This window comes from Macaca fascicularis, chromosome 5 (genome assembly GCF_037993035.2).
Source record: "Macaca fascicularis isolate 582-1 chromosome 5, T2T-MFA8v1.1".
In the NCBI taxonomy this organism is placed as follows: domain Eukaryota; kingdom Metazoa; phylum Chordata; class Mammalia; order Primates; family Cercopithecidae; genus Macaca; species Macaca fascicularis.
Genome location: NC_088379.1, coordinates 148,700,843 through 148,724,666, shown reverse-complemented (window position 1 = coordinate 148,724,666; position 23,824 = coordinate 148,700,843). Strand labels below are relative to the sequence as shown.

The following is a 23,824-nucleotide window of genomic DNA, read 5'->3' as shown; positions in this document are numbered from 1 at the left end:
AGCTACTCAGGAGGCTGAGGCAGGAGAATGGCGTAAACCCGGGAGGTGGAGCTTGCAGTGAGCTGAGATCCAGCAACTGCACCCCAGCCTGGGCGACAGAGTAAGACTCCGTCTCAAAAAAAAAAAAAAAAAAAAAAAAAAAGAAGTATGTTTTCTGCAAGCTCTTTACCTAACAATTAGAATAGGCTCAAACACCAGAGCTTACTTGAAAACTACAAAAACTAGAGACAGGCATAAAGCACCCAACATATATGAAATCTAAACAAGCAATTTAATGGGATTCAGGTGAGGTGACATTATATGACTTTGTTGGTATGCTCAGAACTCAAGTGACTCTGGGGACCACCTTACAAAAGAATGAGAGAGCTCCTTAACCAAAATATTAGTGTTTATATAATAACAAGTGAATGGCTGTCAAAAGAGCAGACATCCAAACTCTTTGGTCATTAATATAGGCTGCATAATGGACCCCAAAGATATCCACATTCTAACCACCAAAAGTGTGAATGTGTTACCTTACATGGCAAAAGGGACTTTGCATATCTGATTAAGTTAAGGCTGTTGAGATGGAGAGATTTTCCTGAGTTACCCAAGTGATCCCAGAGTAATCAGCAGGGTCCTTATAAGAGAGAGGCAAGAGAATCACAGAGAAAAAGGGAAGCTGATGACTGAAACCAGAGGTTGGAGTGATGCACTTTGAAGCTGGAGGAAAGGATGACAAGCTGAGGAATGCAGGCAGCCTGTAGAAGCTAGAAAAGGCAAGGAGATGGATTTCCTCCTGAAGCCTCCAGTTAGAACACAGCCCTGTCAACACCCTTTATTTTAGTTAGACTTCTGACTTGCAGAACTGTAGTAGAATAAATTTTTGTTGTTTTAAGCCACTAAATTTGTGGTAATTTATTACAGCAACAAAAGGAAATTAATGCCATCAGTATTGTTTCTGGAGGAAACATCTATATAAGAAACCAGTTTATAATTAGAAAATTTAGTGACTGGTGTGGAAATGAAATGAAAAGATGATCTCTTCTTGTCATTAAGCAAATACAGCCTTCTCTTCTACACTCATAATCCTGCAAGAGTATTGAACATTTGAGTGTAAGTCAAGGATGCTCAACCTAACTCTTAATCATTGAGTTCCCCCTTCTGACTGCATGTCCTTTTCCTAAATCTTCAATTCCTCTTCTAGCAACACTGTGAACCAACTGCAGAGCAAGGTAAAAAGTGATTAAGGCAAGGAAGGCTCAGATGAAGGACAAAGGGAATCAAGAAAAAGCAGAGATTTCTTCTAGCTGGAAGAACTCAAGAAAAAAAGTACCATTTGTGCTGTGTCTGGATGGGTAGGTGGAACTTGAGGATAGAGATAGGAAGGACAATAGCATTTCAGGTGGAGGAAACAGCTTGAGCAAAGTCATAAATGAGGAGATATCAAGAATGCAATTCAAGACTGTGCAGGAATGCCATAGGCCAATTCTTTTATTCAGTAGGATTAATAATAATCCTCATGCTTTACATTTATGAAGAACTACTTGTTTATTAATGTATATAGTTCCAAAAGCATTTGTTGAGCCCCTACCATGTGTCAGGAACTCTGCTAGGCACAGAGGATGCAGCAGTAAAGAATACAACCATTATATAATCGAGGGGGGAACACTATTCTGGAGTTTTCCTAGAGACTAAATAAAGGATATTAATAATAACTTTCAGCCATTGCAACTCAGGTTCAAACTTAAGAAAATTTTTCTGGTAAAGTTATAGCTATCAAAATATACAGTGGAGAGATAATTTTTGGAATACTTCTAAGAAGAGAATATACAATATAATATTACCTAAGTTGTTTGTATGTAAATCTTGCTAAGGACAAGAAATAGATAAAAATCCTTCTAGATTCATAGAAGCATGAAATCTTAGAAATAAAAAAGGACCTAGAGATCATGTGGTTCAGCCTCCTCATTGTTGAGGCTAAATGCACTAAGTGGTTTTTCCAATTTGCCCAGTCAGTTAAAGCCCAGATTTCTGCCTCTGAGTCCATAACTCTTTTGCACTCTACTATGATCCTTCAGTGATATGGTTGTAGGATGCATTTACCCCTAAGAAATGGCCAAATCTTCCACAAATAATATTTTCTTCCTTTTAAAGTTACTAACTGCAGTGATACTGGTGGCCATCTAGTGTTTCTGATAACGAAAAGCTACCTTCATGTTCAAAACCCACAGGAAATCACCAGTCACCAAAGTTTGACCCCATTGTTAGTTTAAAAGGGTTGCAGCTTTTTTCAAGTGTTTGCAAAAAAAAAAAAAAAAAAAAGTTACTATATTCCATAATATAGTAATTTCACAGGTACCATTTAGCAAGCAAACCCTTGAAGAACATGTTTTCATATGCACATAGTCAAAAAGTAGATACTTTGGAGCAGATGCCAGCCCTTTGATGTTGGCTGTCTCCACACAGGTGAACAACAGGATTTTGTAATGTACCTTGATCCTGTTTAAATACTGTGGGCTCTGTAGCATTGTCTCATTTTATGTGGAGACCTGCTGGCTGTGTGTGTACAACTGAACAAAGAATCCAATTGTTCATCGGTAAAAATTTTGAAGAAAGAGATGCAAACAACGTGCTACTTAATAAGTGAACAAAAATCTGAAATAAAAGGGGCTGGCACATTCTGCCAGTCATCTCATAGGCTGAGCAAATGTCTGTGTAGAAATGAAAAATGGCCATAAGGGAAAAAAGAACCATGAGCCAGTATAAGTAACTTACCCAAGAACACATTTGGGTATGCTTGACTTTTCAGAAAAATAGAAATGGCATTAAATTACCACTTTGTTTATGAAGTAGCAAGTAAATAAACATTGTAAGATAATAAAAGGAGACTTTTTGCTCACTTATAAAGTAGTAAATTATTTGCCTCTCAGTATTTGGAGTTAAGTGGTAGGAATTTGAAATGATAGTGTCTTTATTGGCTGCACATGAAAGTCAGAGGAAGGAAGAGAATAAAGAATGTAAATGGCTTTCTTTGTAATCACCACTTTCTTAATTAATCCAGTGCATATCCTGGCAAACCACTTTGGCTACATTTTTCTCTCTCTTTGACTCTGTTGTTTATATTTCAAATAGTAAAGTTACATCTGCGAATCATAGTGGCCACTGAAACAATAGAATAACACTAATTAAATTCCAAAAATGAAACCAAAACACTTGAATTTTGTTAGTGCCACAGCATTGTATGAATAACAAAGCCATCAGGTGAACAATAAAGTTAATAAGATGAGCTACATTGTACTTAACTGTGAGAGTAGTTATTTATACAGGGATATGTAAAAACAAGTAGAAGTCTTAATATCTATTTCTTGAAGAAATATTATACCCTTGCGCCCTGCCATATTCCTACTTAATTTTTACTTAAAACTTGGTAGTTTTAAATCCTCCAATGTTCAGAAGAGAACTTGAGAAAATTTCCAGTATTAAATATAAAAAAGAAGGAAAAAACAGAGAAAGGAAGAAAATTACACAAAATCCAGTATATGATCCAATGATTAATTTACAATGTTATTTGAAATGGTTTTAGTAGACTCTTAACAGGTAGATAATTCATTCAAGAGACATTCGTAGTGACCTGCCACTTGCTTAGTACAGGACTACGAAGTCTATCTCTGCCTTCTATCCTACCCAATTCGATCTTTAATTAGATTATCCTTGAATGAATTAAGCCTTCTTAATGGAGGAAAAAAATATGCACAGAAATAATGATGGAAGATTCATAGTTCAGTGAATTCACAATCTGAATTGCTATATACTTATCTGAGCAAATCATTATTTATAATTACTGGATTGTGGGAACTTGCATTCAGATTCTGTAACATTTATTGAGGATCAAGCACATTGCAAAGCTTAAAATGTAATGCTAGAATCCACATACATGGTCATCTGTGTGATTTGTTCATGAAGTCACACTAAATATTATTTAATATTATTAATATTATATATTATATATTATATATTAATTAATATTATAGAGTAATCATATATATTATATATTAATTAACATTATATATTAATCATATATATTATATATTAATATTACATATTAATTAATTAATGATTAATTATTAAATAATTATTTATTAATAATTATTAAAATTAAAATATTGATAATATTATTAATTAAAATTATTAATATTATTTAATTTTAAAAGGAGGCAAGTTCTCAAGTTTTGGCTTCCAGTTACCTTTCAGGAGCTTCCTAAGTGATTTTGGTTGTGCTCTTAAGTTCTCAGCACCCCTGAGATTTGAGATCTGCCCTTATTTTTATCACTTAAGATATTAATAATTAATGAAAAATAGATAACTTTTAAGTATTTTATTAGTATCCTGAATATGTTCACCTAAAAGGAAGAAGTTGAGGCAAAATTAATATAGAGTTTATCCGAGCCAAGGTTAAGGACTGCAGCCCGGGACAACGTCCAGGTTGCCCTGGAGAGTGTTCCAGAGAGTGAAGAAGAGGCTCAAGTTTTTAGAGAAAAAGGAGCAAATCAGGAGATGGAGTGTCTTAGTCCATTTGTGTTGCTATAAAGGAGTCCTGAGGCTGGGTAATTTATAAAGAAAAAAGGTTTATTTGGGCCACGGTTCTGTGGACTGTAGGAAACATGGTGCCAACATCTGCTTCTGGTGAAGGCCTTAGGAAGGTCCACTCCTGGCAGAAGGGGAAGGGGCGCTGGCATGTGCAGATCACATGGCAAGAGAGAAGCAACAGAGAGAGGGGAGGAGGTGCCAGGCTCTTTAAACAATCAGATCATGTGGGTACTCATACAGCAAGAACTCACCCATTACTTTGAGGATGGCACCAAGATGTTCATGAGAGAGCCAACCCCCGACCCAAACACTTTCCACCTGGCCTCACCTCCAACACTGAGGATCACATTTCAGCAAGAGATTTGGAAGGAAAAAATATCCAAACTGTATCAGAAGGCAATTACAAAAAGTTGTTTGTCAGGAATTCTCATTGGTTTACAGAAATAACATTGGTTGGTGGTTGGCTATACACTGTTGAATTATAGGGTGTATGACATTTTATGGCTGCTTAGAGTCCCCATAGCAAGTGACTTCAAGAAGTATATTATTTAGCTCAAGGGGGAGTGGGATGTGACAGGTGTTACATTTTAAATGCCTCTCTGGGCTGGATAACTTAAAGGGACTAACATTTCTCAGATAAAAAGGTTTTTTTTCTTTCTCATATAGATAATATACAAATTATTTCTGAATCAACATATTCTCATTAAGTTGTTCCTTTATCTGGCATTCCTCATTCAGAAATATGTCATTCTACTGAGGCTACAGAATGTATTAAATTGATCAACTATGTCTAAAGTGCAGACTGCATTTGGCATTTCACATATGAGGTCATCACAGTCAGAGACAACTGGGAGAAAAGAAATGAGACAAACAATAACAGCTGATTGCCACTGATTTTTATCCTAGAAATCTGAGAAAACATATCAAAATCATTTTAAGGTTAGATATTCATAAGATGATGTACATTGCACAATCTCTTTACAAAGCAAAGTGATGTAACACTCTTTTCAGATTTCTAAAACTACCTAGATGTCTCCCAGCCATGTAGAAGCAGTTCCTTGGTTCGTCACTGCAGTCCATGGCCTGACAGAGTCAGAGGTCTAGAAGCTCAATTTTGTCTGTGGGCACAGAGACAGGATGCAGACCCACAAGAGACATGATGTATGTGCCAAAATGACAAATTATAAATTACAGTGAAAACCAAAGTCAAAGAAAACTGAAAAGCAGAGTCCCCTGGTTAATAGATTCTCTCCTTAAAGGAGGCTCTACGGGGCAACCACTTCATAAGCAGGAAACTGATGATGATGGGATCTGAGAAACCCCATCAAGCCAATACAGCCATCTCCATCCTGGGCAAATAAATGCTGAGGGTCCTGAAGAGTAAACATCCAAGGTCAGAGTACCTTTCGTCTTAAGATGGCTAGAAACAGGTAACCCATTTTTCCTTCTTTTGGCTGCTTGCTCTTTTCTAGGTTTCATGCAGAGCTAACTTCAGCTAAAGCCATTTTCCTTTAAATACAGCACAAAACAGTCGGCCATGCTGCAGATGTAACCATGCTAACCCAGCCTGACTCTACTGAAGTTACACTTGGTCACATTCCTTTAAGCCCAAGCTTGAGTCTACTGAGTGCCCTAAAACAGCTCAATCTCCAGGGTTAATGATATTTAACTCTGACAGAATCTCCTGTCAGAGTTAATGATATTTTGAGCAGGTATTGGTTTGTAACATTCTGAGGTGTGACTTCCTCCCATCTTCAAGTCCCCCATGGGGCACTCATTTGGCAGCTGTCAGTGTATGACTTTTGTGGGAGATACTTCTGCTTTAGTCCCTACCCTAGAGATATTCAGATTTTGCCACTCGTGAGTCTAATGATCCCTTTGAATGGTATCATTTTATTTTGGCCTTGAGGAAGCAACCACAAGCGTTATTAGTGCACTCCCCACATAATTATAATTTTTAAAGAATAATGACATAAAATGATAATTCTGTTAATTTGAGTTTCTAAGCATTAGCCACCTGTCAAATTCCTGCGTGTGGTGTGTCTCCAGCAGTAGTTTAGTTGTCATTTCAGTCAGAAATAAAACATGTGTCCTTCAACAGTGACTATTTGAGAAAATACTGGGAAAAGCACACGTTCATTTCCCAGGTTTAGGATTTTACATACAGTTTACCAGTCTAGGCACATGTTAGATACCAATAATGCTTCCTTTTGAGGAGAGTCAAATACATCATCTTGTAACGAAAGCATGTTTTCATTTAGGCCAAGTGATGACACAATATCTAGCAACCTGAAGATGTACCCAAGTTGTTCAAGGGCAAGTTTTTTTTTTTTCCAGATGGAGCTGGGGAATTTTATTCTATTTTGCTGGACTCCAGGAAATGTTAGCTTCCTTAAGCAGAGATTGAATATCCCCTGTCAAATGGATCACCTGAAGAAATACTTTTATAAGGACAACTATCATGGAGTAAGACAAAGAAAAGAAAAAGTATAGGAGCAACCACAGACTAACATTACCCCAGGCCAGGGACAACAGACTCCCTGGCCCACACTGCCAAGACAGCCATTATAAAAGCATCAGCTCCATGAGAGTGGAGGCCATGGTATCCGCCTAATAAATGTTTGCTGACTGAATGAATGGCAACTTCACATTTATTCACCTGGCTTTAGAACCTAACTTCCACTGGACCTGTATCAAGGGCAAGATAAAATTGAAAAATGTGTCTGTCCTATGTATAAGCACTTTATACTATCTCCGCTCAACTACTAAAGACTTTCTTTCAATTTTTAGTACGTGATTTGAAAACTCTAGTAACCTGCCACAAAAAGAATCGTCCAGTTTCACAGAGGGTTATATATTTTGTCCTGAGGCAGTAGGATTTGGAAAACTTGCATAAAATTTGCCTACAAATATTACCAGCTAGTTTAGTGTCTTGGCATCTAACAGAATGTTGACAGATTTAAGAAAACATTGTAAGGAAAAAATTGTGCATAAACGAAGTGTCATTTTGGTGATATCAGCACATTCAACTTTTTGAAAATATGGTTATAGACCAAGATAAACTTCAACACATAAAAGTTTTTAAAATGTGAAAGGCATATATTGCTATGCTGTAAAAACCCAGGAAACTGTTCAGAAGAAATAGAACCATTATGCTTTCTAGGGCTAGTTGTATAATAAAACAATTGCTACAGGTTTTTAAAATATCATAATTTTAATTTTGGACCTTATTTTTTAGTTTAAAGTTAATGAAAGAAAATATTTTAGAGGCCATTACCCAACATCTCAAACAAACAAACAAAAAAAAACTTTAGAAACAGAAAGGAGAAAAGAGCATTCCCAGAATGAAGTGACCAGTGACCACCCCTGCTTGAGATAGAAATGATAGCACTGATAAAAAGTAGTTATCAGGCAGAGATGTTGGCTGTGCGTGGTCTTTTCAGCCTCTGTGATATCTTAAGCTCTTCTGCATTTAGTATTTAGTAAACAAGATATTTAATCACATACAGTTCATATTTGTTAGTTATGTTACATTTATTTTAGGTTTTATGCTGAATCTTAAAGAAAATGGATTATATTCTCCTAACCATTGTCAGATCTTTTTATGAAGTTTCGCAACTTTTATATTTGAAGGTAACCTTGGGAGAAGTAGACCTAGGATTATTTGACTGTTAGACTCATTATGCTGACAGCATATTATAGTTTAAATGGCAACTGCAAAGTTCAAAACAACTTTTTTATTTTTTATATAGAAAGCACACAAGGTTAAGGTCTAAACTAATGCATTTGTCATTTCTTTTATTATATCAATAGGGTTTTGGGGAACAGGTGGTGTTTGGTTACATAAATAAGATCTTTAGAGGTGATTTTTGAGATTTTGGTGCACCCATCGCCCAAACAGTGTACACTGTACCCAATGAGTATTCTTTTATCCCTCACCCACCTCCCACCCTTTTTCCTGAGTCCCCAAAGTCCATTGTATCCTTAAAGTCCTCATAGCTTAGCTCCCACTTATAAGTGAGAACAAAATGATGTTTACTTTTCCATTCCTGAGTTACTTCACTTAGAATAATGGTCTCCAATTCCATCCAGGTTGCTGCAAATGCCATTACTTTGTTCCTTTTTATGCTAGCCACTGTCAGATTTAATAAGACCACTACAACCAGTTGGAAAGATTTAAGGGCTTCTTTAAAAATTCTGATGCCTCTGCTCCAGGGCACAGACTATTCTCCAGCTCATGCTGGATGCCAGCATGACTCAGAAAATGTGAAGACTAACCACTAGATTTTTAAGTAGTTCCCCAAGTTATATTTCTCTCTTCAGATAAGGTGCTTCTGAGCCCATAGTCCTATATCAAGGGCAAGATAAGCACAGTGCCATACAATTGGGAGCTCCAAGCTTTTCTTTGAGGAAGGAGGAGAAGAGAAGCACCATACCTCTAATGCCTTGACTTTTCTGGGGCATGCACAAAACACTGGCTTCTGTGTCACCTCTCACTGAGCACTAACAACCTCACATACCATAGATGGCCAGAAGCTACTACTGAGAACAAAACTAGAGTTCGTAATAGCAAGCTAGCACATGCCACAGCTGCAGCCTCCAGCTCAGTGCAAAGTGAGTGGGCAGGGGAAAAGAAAACAGCTCCAAGCTGATATTACAGCTTGTACCTGGGCAGGGAAGAAAAGGATGTAACCACACATAAATGTTCTGATTTTTACTGAGGCCTTCCCAAGTCACTGGCTTCTGTCTACCTGCCTCAGACCACTGATGTAACCCACCATACTCTAGATGCTGAGGGCCACTGCAGTGTACGGAATGTTTGTGTCTCCCCCAAATTTATATGCTGAAATTCTAACCTCCAAGATGATAGCATTAGGAGGTGTGGACTCTGGAAGGTGATTAGATTATGAGGGCAGAGCCCTCACGAACAGTACTAGTTCCCTTATGTAAGAGACCTAAAAGAGACTCCTCACCTCTTTTGTCGTGTAAGTGTATAGCAAGAAGGCAACATCTATGAATTAGAAGGTGGACCATTACCAGATGCTGAATCTGCCAATGCTTTGATCTTAGACTTCCAAGTCTCCAGAGCTGTGATAAATTTCTGTTGTTTATAAGTTACTCAGTTTATGGTATTTGAATCTATAGATGGCCTTCAGTAGAATGGATATTTTAATGAACACAGGATGTCTTTCCATATGTATGTCTTCTTAATTATTTTATCAATGTTTTGTAGTTTTCAGTGCAGTGCACAAGTCTTTCCCTGCCTTAGTTAAGTTTATGCCTAAGTGTTTTATTCTGATAGTATTTGAATGTAAATGGGGTTGTTTTCCTAATTTTCTTTTCAGAGAGTTTGTTATTAGTGTAAAGAAATGCTAGTGATTTTTGTATGTTGATTTGTATTTTCCATCTGTACTGAATTTATTTATTGATTTTAAAAGCCAAAACAGTTCTGAGAAAGAAGAGCAGAACTGGAAGCATCACATTTCCTGATTTCAAAATATTTACAAAGCAACAGTAGTCAAAATTATAAGATACTGGCATAAAAACTGTGCTTATCTAAGCAGGTCTTCCTGAGTAGATTTTCTATCTTCTTTCATATGGGCACTCTAGTTAATTTCCTTTATGCAGCTGAAAGTTTCATATGATGTGTTTTAGGATTTTGCCATTGACATCCACTGTTGGCTTACATGTATCTTTCTGGATATGCTTGCTGAGTTTGACGTTGTGACCACTCATTCTTCTCAAAATTCTTTACTCTTGATTTTCCTGTTTCACACTCCTCTCTCTCCATCTTGCCAACTATTTTTTGCTTGTTTGTTTTTGCTTGTTTGCTTATTTTTCCATCTGTTTGTTTTTGGTCTCTTTTTGGGGCTCCTGTCACTCGGTCTTTCTCCCCAAGGGTTGATGCTCTCCGCTATGATCCTCTTTTTATTCAGCCATAGTAGACGATCATACCATCTAATATAGGATTAACCCCAATCTGTATGCTTAAGACTTCCAAATCTTATCTCCGGCCCTAGCTTGATTTTTTATTTTTTGAAACAGAGTCTCGCTCTTTTGCTCAGACTGCTGTGCAATGGTACAGTCATGGCTCACTGCAGCCTCAATCTCCTGGGCTCAAGTGATCCTCCCACCTCAGCCTCCCACAAAGCTGGGACTACAGGCATGTGCACCACACCCAGCTAATTATTTATTCTTTTGTAGAGATGGGATCTCGCTATGTTTCCCAGGCTGGTCTCGAACTCCTGGTCTCAAGTGATCCCCCCTCCTCAGCCTCCCAAAGTGCCGGAATTACAGGCATGAGCCACTGTGAGGCTTGATTTTTGAACTCTAGATTCATGCATGAAAGGGTTTTTCCGAAATATCTACTTAAATGCACCACAGGCCACTCAAATTCAACACACCTATAATCAAACTCATCATCTTTCTTTCTCTTACCCTCAGTCAACACTGTTCCACCTGCTTTATTCCCAGCTGAGCTAGTGCCTCCCACTCCCACCCACAAACACTAGAAATTTGCAGGGCATCCTAGAAGCCGCTGCATTAGTCACTGTGTGCTGTTCGGGGCACTTCTTACATTCACCTCTTCCACTCCATCACTAATACTACTGCCTACTAGTAGTATCATCATCATGTCTCACATGAATAATTGCAATACCTTTCTAATGGGTTACACTAATTCCTCCTAAATTCATGGCCCACACTGACACTGGACAGATATACAGAAAACAAAAACCCAAACACCTTTTCACTGCCTAAAATTGGTTTCCACATTCTATCCAATCTAAAATGTCACGTGCCATCTACCTAAAATGATTCTCTTTCTCTCTAAATTCATTCCAACCATTCCTCTGTTCTCACCTTACACACTACCAATAAACGAGTTCTTGCATCCCTTCCTAAATGCTAGATGTTTTTCATGCTTATGTGTCTTTGTTCTTACTAGCCACTCTACCTATTTTTCCCACCTCTCTCATTGGTCAATTCTCATTAATTTTTAAAGACATAGCACCTTATTTTCTCCAGGACTCCTGAGCCTCAAAGGCAGTTTCTTTTTTCTTTTTTTTTTTTTTTTTTTTTTGAGACGGAGTGTCGCTCTGTTGCCCAGGCTGGAGCAGTGGCGCGATCTCAGCTCACTGCAAGCTCCGCCTCCCGGGTTCACGCCATTCTTCTGCCTCAGCCTTCGGAGTAGCTGGGACTACAGGCGCCCGCCACCTCGCCCGGCTAATTTTTTTGTATTTTTAGTAGAGACGGGGTTTCACCGTGTTAGCCAGGATGGTCTCGATCTCCTGATCTCGTGATCACCTGCCTCGGCCTCCCAAAGTGCTAGGATTACAGGCATGAGCCACCGTGCCTGGCCCCCTTCTGCTAAAGAAGGAACTGGTGTGGAGGCCCTGTTATACCAAAAATATCTCGAAAACAAGACTGTATATCTCTTTACATTCCCAGTAACTAGCACCATGCTTACAGCACATAGGGGATGCTCAATAAATGTTTATTGAACTGAACTAAAAAATATTTTTTTGAAAAAACATTGAATTGACTTTGCCAAATCTGATATTAAAGAACCAATACTAACCAATGGGCATTATATTTCTTTTCTCAGAATTCAAAACCTGTTTAAATAAGCAGTTCTAGAATTTTTCTAAAGATTAAGCCTACCAGTCTGTTTCTAGAACCTGTTTTCTATCCTGAGGCAACTGGAAAAATATTTTTCTATCTTCCATCTGTTGGTATCCATTCTGTTCTGTATGGTTTCTCAGTTTACCAACATTGTTTCTGTTACCTCACCTGCAAAACTTGGCATTAAATGTCTCTGAATATGAACACTGAACTCATTTTAAATGATAATCTTATCTCTCTGAGAGCTTAATTTCTGACATCGTATTTATTTTTCCTATTCTCATGTAAAGGACATTCTCTCTTAAAGGAGATTAAAACTCATCTATGGCTGTGGAATCCATTTAACATAAATATGGTGTGGTCAAAGCATCATACTCTCCTAATTGCCCATCCTTTAGAATCACTGCTACCATCTCAGTTTCTCAGACAGAGCTAAGGTAAAGAGTACTTGGAAACTCTTCTGTGCTACATGGAGGAGCTATTTTCTCTATTCTGACAGATCTCCTGATACTCAATACCTAGAGCATCTAGAAATAATTTCATGACATTTTTTCCAAGTGTCACTATCCTCCTCTTATGTCTTATATCTTAGTGTATTCAGAGGCTTGAGTTCTGACATTTTTTTCTCTGAACAACAGTATAACTGATGCAAATGTTTTTTTACTTTTCTCACTTCTTGCCCTTCCCCAATGCCACACAATATAATTCCTCTGCTAAAAATGCAGGTAACTTTGTCCAGACTTTTTTTTCAAAAAACTTTTTAATAAGTTCAAAATATATCAGAAGAGAGTTAAAACTGTCCATTTGACGAATTTTTGAGACTTTGTCAATATGCTAGCCACTGCATCACTAAAAATACAAGGGCATATAGAATATGGTCCCTGACCTTGAGAACAGTTCATAAGGCTCTGATAAAAACACAGGACAGCATGTTAGAATGTATTTAACATTTTTGCACTTTAAAGAGATGCTAAATCAAGAGAGGGGGCTCGAAGGAGACCATTTGGGAGGTATGCGTGCCACCTGCAATGTGGAGAACCCAGTGAACTGGGATCTGGCTCTGCCTGGAAAATCTCAATGTGGGAGATAAACTGGTTGGCTGCTTTGGTGGATGAACAAAAGAGAGGGACTGCATTGGGGTTAAGCAGTATTCCTGGAGTTTATCAAGGCAGAGGATGCAGGAAGGTTGGCATGGACCACATGTTAGCCATGCATACAAGAGTGAGCCGGAATGAACTTGTCTTAGGTCGCGTCCAAAGGTGCCATCTAGAGGCTGAACAGAGGTACTGCCAAATGCTAAATAGGTTGAGGAATGATTAAGTCACCAGCCAGAATATAGCTGTTTCATCCTGATCAAGAGAACTGCAGATAAGAGATACCCAACTGTGGGAGTGAGAGATCGCCAAAGAACCTGCAAAAGTGTCCATGATAAACAGAATCAGCTTTTCTTCCATCTTCCGAGACCAAAGAGTACTGACATCCATGAAAGTGTTCAAGAAATAACTTTTCTGCTACTCCTGCCTCTCCGCCTTCTGTCCTGTCCCAACCGTGGAGGCATCAGAAACACCCATTAGCAATAATGAGGAGAAAGTTATTGGTAAGAGAAGAAAGAAGGGGATATGCACATTACCCTGCCCTGATCACTATGCCATAAATATATCAAAACACCACTATGTACCCCATAAATATGTACAATTACTACATGTTCATTAAAAAGAAAAGAAAGAATGACTCCACCACCCTTTTCTGAGTGCAGGCCATCTGCCTGCTGTATGCCTGAGGTGAGCAAATTGCAAGTGTGTTCCATTACTACAGTTATAGAACTATTTGAAATGTTAGGGAAGCACAGAGTGAAGAATGATTATTTCTTGAGGAAATAAATATGGCTTCCCAGAGAAGGCAACTCTTTATCAAAGCCTTAAAAAAATGAGTAGGCATTTGCCAAATTGGCACATTCCAGCTCAGAGAACAACACCAACAAAGATGGAGGCTCATAAATGCATGCTGTGTTCAGTGTATTGGGAGCTCTTTGGCATAACCGGGACACAAGCCACAGAGTGGGGTACGGCACCAGATGATTCCAGAAAAAATGGACTCAAATCAGATTGGGAGAGGTCTTGTATGCCATGGGAAAGCTTTCAGCATTTTTACTACTACTACTCCCTCAGCAGTTAAGAGATCTACTAAAATACACCTTGAAGCAAATATTTACTAAATCTGATTTCTAGCCTCCAAAATTTGAATTTAAATTCAGATATGCTCCTGATGCATTGCAATATGTTTGCAAAGGTGTCATCTCCATAACTAATTTTCCATTCGACAAGCTCAAGGGGTCGTCCCTCCATGATGAATCTGCTTCCTAATATTTACATTTTTTGCCTCCAGATGTCACAACCAACAAAAGCATTCATCTCAAAACTTTTTTCATGACAGTACATATAGTAGGTACTGTTACAGCTAAGTCTTGTATATGCTTTAAATAATCACCTAAGTTCATAGCTACTTTTTAGAACAGAGCAAACGGGGTATGGATAGGTGTATTTGCTTGGCCAAAGCAACATTCGCATTGTCAACCTCTTCCTCCTTTTAGAAGATGTACAATCCCCTTCTACCCACCGCTGAAGCCTGGTGTCTGTGCTGGTTGGTCTGCTTCAGCCTTCTTTTTCTATGAAGCCACTTCTTGGCCTCTTGGGGAAGTGCTTCTGGCATCTCAGCTAACAGGATCTCTCCTCCCCCTCATTCACTGCCCCAGGATTTCCATCTGTCCCTGTAATCAGCAAATGCCCTAAGAAAAGCCATAGCCATCGTGATCAAACTCAAAATTCTGGCTCAACTGTCCTTCCACAAGAAGAGCAATTTTCTCCCTGCCAAAAAAGCCTCTCTAACTTCTCCACCATCTTTTCCCAAACAATAGCACACTTGCCTGAGTTACAGCTGATTGGCCAATTTTCCCTAGTAGGAAAATCTCTTCTATGTAATGGAAAGTTCTTAGAAAAATGAATAGCATCCCAACTGACTTCATCTCATGGCATTTCCTGGAGTCAAAGTCATGGCATGTGACTCTGATGTGGTTTTTTGTGTGTTTTTGTTTTTGTTCTCCCTGAGCTATATAAAAAAACAAGACCTATGGGATCCGTCATGTCTGACAATTATGACAAATGCCCAGGCTCACACAGGGCCAAAGGAGACAGTACACCAGGCAAGCTGAAGCATTCTTAGTTTATCTTTTTTTGCCTCTCTAGAACCTGTCCTGCACTTTGGGGATGCTGAATATCACGTCAATGAAAGTGCTGGCTATGTGGAGGTTTGTGTTTGGAGAAGAGGCACTGATCTTTCCCAACCATCATCCATCATCGTGCGTTCCAGAAAGTCAGAGCAGGAGTCAGCAGAAGGTGAGAGGGCCACACAAAGAACATATCATTATCAGGATACATGTTTATGGTGGGATCTAGTCTGTTAAGTGTAAGCACGCTTAGTCTTTGTTGATGGACTCTGAATGAAAGTTTCTCTGGTTTCAGCACGTAGGTGGTTTGTATATGTAATGACTTCTGCTAGTTATGAAATAAATACGTTATTCAAACAGCAGCCTTTATGATTCATTTATTACCCACTTGCTTGTCATGGGCTCAAATTAATTTTTCCAAAGTTCAGAATATTTATAGATACTTAAGCTGCTCATAAATAATATTTCAGATGAAATTACCCCCATAATGGCCAAGCAAGTCCAAGCTCCTGGAAGAATCCCATCACATATTAGACCTTTGAAGGGTAGGAGGTTTCCACTTCAGACTCAGGCATTTGCCTTAGCTTCAAACAGCATGTGTTCATGCCCTGCTCACCTTTGCATTTCCTGACATGGATGACCAAGGCCTAGCTGACAGCATGGCACAATTCTAGATACCATTTCCTGTAGAATACCTGTCAGGTGCTTTATCAGAAAAAGAACAGGACCCAACAGGAAAAGAAAAGGACACTTCTATGTACATTGATGCCCACATTTTCTCATTTCCAGTTGTGACCTTTTGGTGTGGTGTTAGGTTGTTACTTTTACATCTTTCTAACTTTTTGATGTGAGCATTTAGCACTATAAACTTTCCTCTTACTACTGCTTTAGCTGTGTCCCAGAAGTTCTGGTATGTTGTATCTTTGTTCTCATTGGTTTCAAAAAATTTCTTGATTTCTGCCTTAATTACATTGTTTACCAAGAAGTCATTCAGTAGCAGGCTGTTTAATTTCCATGTAATTGTATGGTTTTGAGTGATGTTCATGGTATTGGTTTCTATTTTTATTGTTATATAGTCTGAGAATGTGGTTGGTATACTTCTGAATTTTTTGAATTTGCTAATAATTTTTATGGCCAATGGTGTAGTCGATTTTAGAGTATGTGCTATGTGCAGAAGAGAAGAATGTATATTCTGTTAGTTCCGGGTGCAGAGTTCCATAAATGTCTATTAGGTCCATTTGGTCAAGTGTCAAATTCAGGTCCCAAATACCTTTGTTACTTTTCTGCCTTGATGGTCTGTCTAATGCTGTCAATAGGGTGTTGAAGTCTCCCTCTATTATTGTATGGTTCCAATATTATTGTATGATTATAGTCTCTTCATAGATCTTTAAGGACTTGTTTTATGAATCAGGATACTCCTCTGTTGGGCACATAAATATTATTCAGGATAGTTAAGTCTTCTTGTTGAATTAAACCTTTTACCATTATATAATGCCTGTCTTTGTCTTTTTTTTTTTTAATCACTGTTGGCTTAAAGTCTGTTGTGTCTGAAATTAGAATAGCAACCCCTGCTTTTTTTGTTTTCCGTTTGTTTGGTAGATTTTTCTCCATCCTTTTATTTTGAACCTATGACTGTCATTGCATGTGAGATGGGTCTTTTGAAGACAGCATATGGTTGGATCTTTCTTCTTTATCTAACTTGCAACTCTATGGTCTTTTAATTGGGTCATTTAGCCTGTTTACATTCAAGGTTAATATTGATATGTGAGGATTTAATGCTGTCGTCTTGTTGTTAGCTGGTTTATTATGCAGACTCAGTTGTGTAGTTGCTTTATAGTATCAATGGTCTACGTACTTAAGTATGTTTTTGTGGTGGCCATAGCGGTCTTATGTTTCCATATTTAGTGCTCCTTTAAAACCTCCTGTAAGGCAGGTCTGATGGTAATGAATTCCCTTAATATTTTCTTGTCTGTAAAGATCTTATTTCTCCTTTTTTGATGAAGCTGGATATAAAATTCTTGGCTGAGTTTCTTTTTTTTTTAATAATGCTGAATATAGGCCCCCAATCTCTTCTGGCCTGTAGAGTTTCTGCTGAAAGGTCTGCCATTAGCCTGATGAGGTTCTCTTTGCTGCCTTTCTCTTCTCTTTAGCTGCCTTTAATATTTTTGTCTTTCATGTCAACCTTGGAAAATCTGATGACTATGTGTCTTGGGGATAGTTGTCTTATACAGTATCTTGCAGGGTTCTCTGCATTTCCTGAATTTGAATATTGGCCTCTCTAGTGAAGTTGGGGAAATTTGCATGGACAATATCTTCAAATATATTTTCCAAGTTGTTTGGTTTCTCTTCCTCTCTTTTAGGGATGCCAATGAGTCATAGATTTTGTCTCTTTACATAATCCCATATTTCTAAGAAGTTTTGCACATTCTTTTTTATTCTTTTCTCTTTTTGATTGTGTTCATTCAGAGAACCTTTTTGCTATGAGGTTCCTTCCTCAGCTTGGTCAATTCTGTTGATAATACTTGCAATTGGCCCAGCACAGTAGCTCTCATCTCTAATCCTAGCACTTTTGGAGGCCTAGGCAGGGGGATTGCTTGAGCCCAGGAGTTCAAGACCAACCTGGGCAACATGGCAAAACCCCATCTCTTCAAAAAATACAAAAAAATTAGCCAGGCATGGCGGCATGCACCTGTAGTCCAAGCTACTTGGAAGGCTGAAGTGGGAAGATCACCTGAGCCCCTGAGCCCAGGAAGTTGAGGCTGTGGTGAGCCATACATTCCAGTCTGGGTAACAGAGTTCGACCCTGTCTCAAAAAAAAAAAAAAAAAAAAAATTAAATTAATTAATTTAAAAATAATAAATATTTTCAATTGTATTATGAAATTCTTGTAGTATATTTTCAGCTTTATCAAATTTGTTGGTTCTTTCTTCATTTCATCTTTCAGTTATTACATCATTTTATTGTTATCCCTAGATTCCTTGGATTGGTTTTGATTTTCACCTGAATGTCAATTATCGTTATTCCTAACCATATTCTGAATTCTATATCTGTCATTTCAGTCATTTCAGCCTGGTTAAGAACCATTGCCAGGGAACTAGTGCAGTCATTTGGAGGAAGGAAGACCCTATGGCTTTTTGAGTTGCCAGAGTTATTATGCTGGTTCTTTCTCATCTGTGTGAGCTTATATTCCTTTAACTGTGATGTAATTTTAGTATAGTCAGTTGACTTTGTTTCTGTATGTTTTCAGAGGGCCAAGGCTTTGTTCAGGGTCTTCATTTGTAGCTGAATTCTTGTCCTTGGTTTCACAGGGTGTTATATGCACAGTATTGTTGGTTTTGAAATTTGGGCTGTGATCTAGAAGATGGTGTGTAAGTGTAATGGCTGGTAGGCAGGCTGTCAGCCAAATGGCTCCTTTGTGCATTTGCAGCCATGTTCCCTCTCAGCACTCTAACAGTGTGGGCTCCTCTCTTACTTGAGTGCTGGCTGCAGATCCTGACTTTGCATTCCTAAGCTATATACCACAGCCCTGAGGCAAGCTCAGGTTTTACATGTCCTCTCCTGCTTGGGGGCGATGAGGACAGGGACCTTTAGCCGTGGTAATGGCAGAGGGTTTTCCACTTGTCTCTTGGAGCTCCACCCCAGAGAAACACAGAGCTACTACAATCAGAGTGACTGCATTCTGAGCCCAAGCTTGGGGGACTGGGGAGGGCCTGCCTGGTGATGAGCAGGGGATGCAGGAGGCTCACAGGGAGGACAGACTGGCCTCTTCTCCTTAGGGCAGTTAAGAGCTGGAGGTGTGAGTAAAGCACTCAGAATCTTTGTTCCTCTTCTTGTCTGTCTGGGGGCAGCAAGGGCAGTACCACTACAGTGGCAGTAACAGAAGAACTTTCAGTTGCCTCTGGGAGCTCCACCCCAGAGAAATGCAGAGCCACTGCCAATGGAAATGTTCAGTCAGGAGGTAGTGCAGCTGTGCTGTGGGCTTGAGCCAGGAGACCTGTTTGGTGAAGAGCAGAAGGTCGGCGGCTCACAGGGAAAACAGACTTGGCTCCTCTCCATATGGCAACTGGAAAGGTAGAGGTGGGAGTAAAGCCCTCAGACTCTTTGTTCCTTCCCCAGTCTGAGGGCAGCACTGGCAGAACCACTGCAGTGGCAGTGGCAGAGGGGCTGTGAGTTGCCACTGGGAGCTCCAGCCCAGGAAGACACAGAGCCACTACCAGTGGGAATGCTCAGCCAGGGGCAGGGCAGCCGCTCAGCCAGTCCTGAGCTGAGGGCCCTGCCTGGTGAACAGTAGAGGCTCCCAGGAAAGAGAAACTGAGCTCCTCTCCGTATGGTGTTTGTGGCATGCTGGAGGTGCTGGTAACTTGACCAGCCCTTTGTTCCTTCCCCAGCCTGAGGGCAGTAAGGGCAGTACAACTGCAGCTGCAATGGCAGAGAGGTTTTGCATTGTCTTTGGGATTTCCTCCCCAGAGAAATGCAGAGCCACCAATGATTAAAGTGTTCAGGTGGGGACAAGGTGGCTGTGCTGGATTCCCAGGTCGAGAGGCCCTGCCCAGTGAGGAGTAACAGTGGCAGGGACTCACATGGAGAACAGCCTGGGCACTTTTCTGTAAGGCTGCTGCATTGGGCTGGAGGCCTGAGTTAGTCCTGAATCTCTTTGCTCCCTCCCAAGCCTGAGCTCAGCAGGAGTGGGGGTTGTGGAGCAGCAAAAATGGTGGCACTGCTACTTCTGGGAGCTCTGTCCCAAGGAAGTGCAGAGCTGCTACCAGCCAAGAGCCTAGGTGGGGCTGGGGTGGCCGGCGTCCCAGGTCGGGAGGCCCTGCCCAGTAAGAGGTAGCAGAGGCAGGACTCATGGGGAAAACAGTCTATTTCTCCATAAGGCAGCTGTGCTGTGCTGGGGGTTACATTAGTTCTCAATCTTTTTGCTCTCTCCAGAGCCTGAAGACTGCAGGGGCCAGAGCTGCAAACCGGCAAAACCAACAGGCCTGCCTGCTACCACTGGGATCTCCATCCCAAGGAAATACAGGGCTGCTACCAGCCTGTAAGCTCAAGTGGCCACACTGGGGTCCCAAGCCAGTGGGCTTTGTTTAGTGAGTTCAGTGGAGGCAAGGTGTATAGTCCATCTGCTCTTCAGCTCTGTGGATTCAGCCCCTATCCTGGGGGCATGTGAGGCAGCAGGAGCTTAGGGTTCCCAGGGGCCCTGGGACTCCATGCGTGTCTGAGCCTTAGCTCTGCCCAGTCTGCGCACGGTTCCCTGTGTCTGTCTGCAGGCGCCAGTGGTGGGGGTGGTCATGGGGGATTTCCAGAGCCCAGGGTTGCAAAAGCTCATGGAAGAACTGTGGGTCCCAGGAAGCTCTCACTCACCATTTACCCACGGTGGGGATCCTCCCCTGGCTTCGCCCCAGTCCTAGGTGGCAGCTGTCCTGTCTCACTCTTCTCTGTTCTCTGTGGGTCATGTTGCTTCCTTGATGAGTCTCAACCTGTCCACCTGGATAATCCAGCTGCAGAGCTTGTGTGTTTATTCACCACTCTCTGTCCTCTCCATGAGAGCGGCACACACTAGCTGCTTCTAGTTAGCCATCTTGCCACTCCTCTCCCCTTTCTTTCATTCTTTTTTAAGTTTTCAGACAGGGTCATTTATCACTCTGTGTGTATCCATGAAAACAAGAGTGAAGAAACCAATTTGGTTAGGTGGACTTCTTTGCTTGTGGTTTGAAAGAGAAATTTAGATTCCTTTCAATAAACCTCTTGGCATAAAAGTAATGATGCCTCTGCTAGCTCTCTGGTAGGGATGAACTAATAGAAGTAATGTTCATGCTTGGGGTGGTGATTCATGGGTTTAACAAGTACAGTTGTAGAAGTAAGGTTTATACTTGATAATCTATTGAACCTACAAAATAGTTGATATCTGCTCAGGTTAGTTAACTATATTAATCTTATGTATATATGTATAAGATATACCTTGTTACATTAATAATTATAACTTCTGTGTTCTTAATGCCTACTATTTGCCAGATATTGTGTTAGCATCCTTGCTCTACTATCTATAATCTTCACAATAAACCTTATAAGGTAGCTATCATTATCCCCATTTTGCAGTTGAAGAAAAGAAACTGAGACTCAAAGAAGTTAAAGAATTAGTATAAGTAAGCAATAAACCAAGATTTGAGTCGAAGTCCATGAGTTACAAAACCTTATCCATTACTCTCCTGCCTTAGTAATTTTCACTATAACCTTGCTTTTGTTTTTGTTTCTGAGACAGGCTCTCGCTCTGTCACCCAGGCTGGAGTACAGTGACGTGATCTCAGTTTACTGAAACCTCTGCTTCCCAGGTTCAATTGATTCTTGAGCCTCAGCCTCCTAAGTAGCTGTAACTACAGGCACTCACCACCATGCCCTGCTAATTTTTGTACTTTTAGTAGAAATGGGTTTCACCATTTTGGCCAGGCTGGTCTGGAACTCCTGACCTCAAGTGATCTGCTCGCCTCGGCCTCCCAAAGTGCTGGGATTACAGGAATGATCCACCGGGCCCGGCTCTGTTTTGTTTTCTTAATGTCACTATTTGGTGCCTTTTAGAAAAATTTTTGGAGTAATCTCAAACTTACAGAAGAGTAACAAGTAGAATGAGATACTTTTCTTTTTCATCAACTATTGAGAGTAAGTTTGGAACCATGTCTCCAAAAACTTACAATGTAATTCCTTCAAAGACGTTCTCTTGTATAACCACAAAACAAGCATAAACTGAGAAATTAACTTGATACACTTCCATAATCTACTCAGACCTCATTCAAATTTCAACAGTTGTCCTCAAATCATTCTTTACAGCAAAAGAATCCAGTTCTAAATCACGCATTATATTTAGCTGTCATGTCTGCTTTTGTTTTCTTCAGTCTACAACAGTCCTCTCAACACCTTGATGTTTTTGAAGATTATAACCCAGTTATTATACTATATAGAATGTCTTCCAAATTTGGGTTTGTCTGATGGTTTTTCATCATTAGATTCAGGTAATGCATTTTCAGCAGGAATATCACAAAGATGATACTATCCTTTCATTGTATTCTGTCAAATGGCACACAGTTTCCATTTGTCCCATTATGGTGGTGTTAACTTTGGTCACTTGGGGAAGGTAGTATCTGCCAGGGTTCCTCATTATATTCCCTTTTTTCCTTTGCAATTAATATTTTATGGAGGAGTACCTTGAGACAATATAAATATTCTGTTCCTCTATTTATTTTTATATTTATATCACTCAGGGGCTTCTATTTAATTCCATTGATTATCATATGTTACAATCATTACATTTAATGGCTTTCCAAATAAGTCTCAAAGAAGCTGTATGGTGAGGTGGACCAGCTTGAAAAAATGATTAATAACAACGCAGAGAATGGCAGAACTTCACGGCTTCATAACATTGAGCAGAATGTTGTGAGATTAAAACAGATGTCTGGCAAAAGCGAATGAGTGAAACCTAATCAAAATAAAATGTATCATATTTATCTTCAAGATTAAAAATTAAAAAGGCACATCCTTTCATTTCAAATTGAAGCTACCTTCAGAGATCCTTCCATCAATTGGCAGAATCTTGGTGGAAGTAGTTGGAAGGTGATGTGCCTGGTCTAGACGTGTAAAGCCCTGGTGAGGATGGCAGGTGGGCATGGCACAAGGGCCTACAAGGCATTTGGCAGAATATGGAAGTTCCCCCTACTGGGGATCAAACCCAAAATATATGATCCTGAGAGTGCTGGGTACAAAGGAGAATGCCGCAGAGTTGATGATGATCATTTTTCTCTGAAGGAAAACTTATGACAAATTCTGCTGTCTCACTAGTGCCTTTTCCTCTTCCACTAGCTGGAACAGATTATGTTGGCATCAGCCGAAATCTGGACTTTGCTCCAGGCGTGCGCATGCAGACATTCCGCGTGACCATCCTTGATGACCTGGGACAGCCCACCTTGGAAGGCCCAGAGAAGTTTGAGTTAGTTCTTCAGATGCCTATCGGTGCAGTGCTTGGAGAACCAAATAAAACTACTGTTTTCATCAAGGATACCATCACTGACTGTAAGCAGAGTGCTTGTAGTTCCTTTGATTGAAAGACTTTAAGAGGGAAAAAAAAGAGTCAAGATATGTCTCCTAACAACAGAATGAAACTCTACTGTTTATAGATCTTAGCAATTCTGGGATATCAGTGATATTGTACCATCATTGGTGTTATATTCTGGTGATATGTGGAAATGTAATTTATGTGACTGCATGGAAATAGAAATATATATACATAGAAAACATTGAGCCCACAAAGAATTAGACCGTATTCATGTTCTTTTTCTATTTTGTTTTACTTTGTTTCTGAGGCAAGCAAGAAATCCACTGTGATCAATTAAATCAAAAGTTAAAATCAAAAGATTAACCTCT

General features: G+C 39.7%; 1 protein-coding gene across 2 annotated transcripts in view; it reads left to right on the top strand.

Annotated features, from left to right (window-relative positions):
* FREM3 (FRAS1 related extracellular matrix 3) overlaps positions 1 to 23,813 on the top strand; it is a 114,921-nt gene extending 91,108 nt beyond the window's left edge. The window contains exons 7-8 of one of the 2 annotated variants that reach the window (XM_005555992.5): positions 15,435 to 15,584; positions 23,264 to 23,813. In XM_005555992.5, the coding sequence (XP_005556049.3) occupies positions 15,435 to 15,584; positions 23,264 to 23,505 (392 nt within the window). In that variant the 3' untranslated portion in view covers positions 23,506 to 23,813. The remainder of the gene's footprint in view (positions 1 to 15,434; positions 15,585 to 23,263) is intronic. The other variant, XM_065545541.2, reaches the window with a different exon arrangement.
* The last annotated feature ends 11 nt before the right edge of the window (positions 23,814 to 23,824 follow it).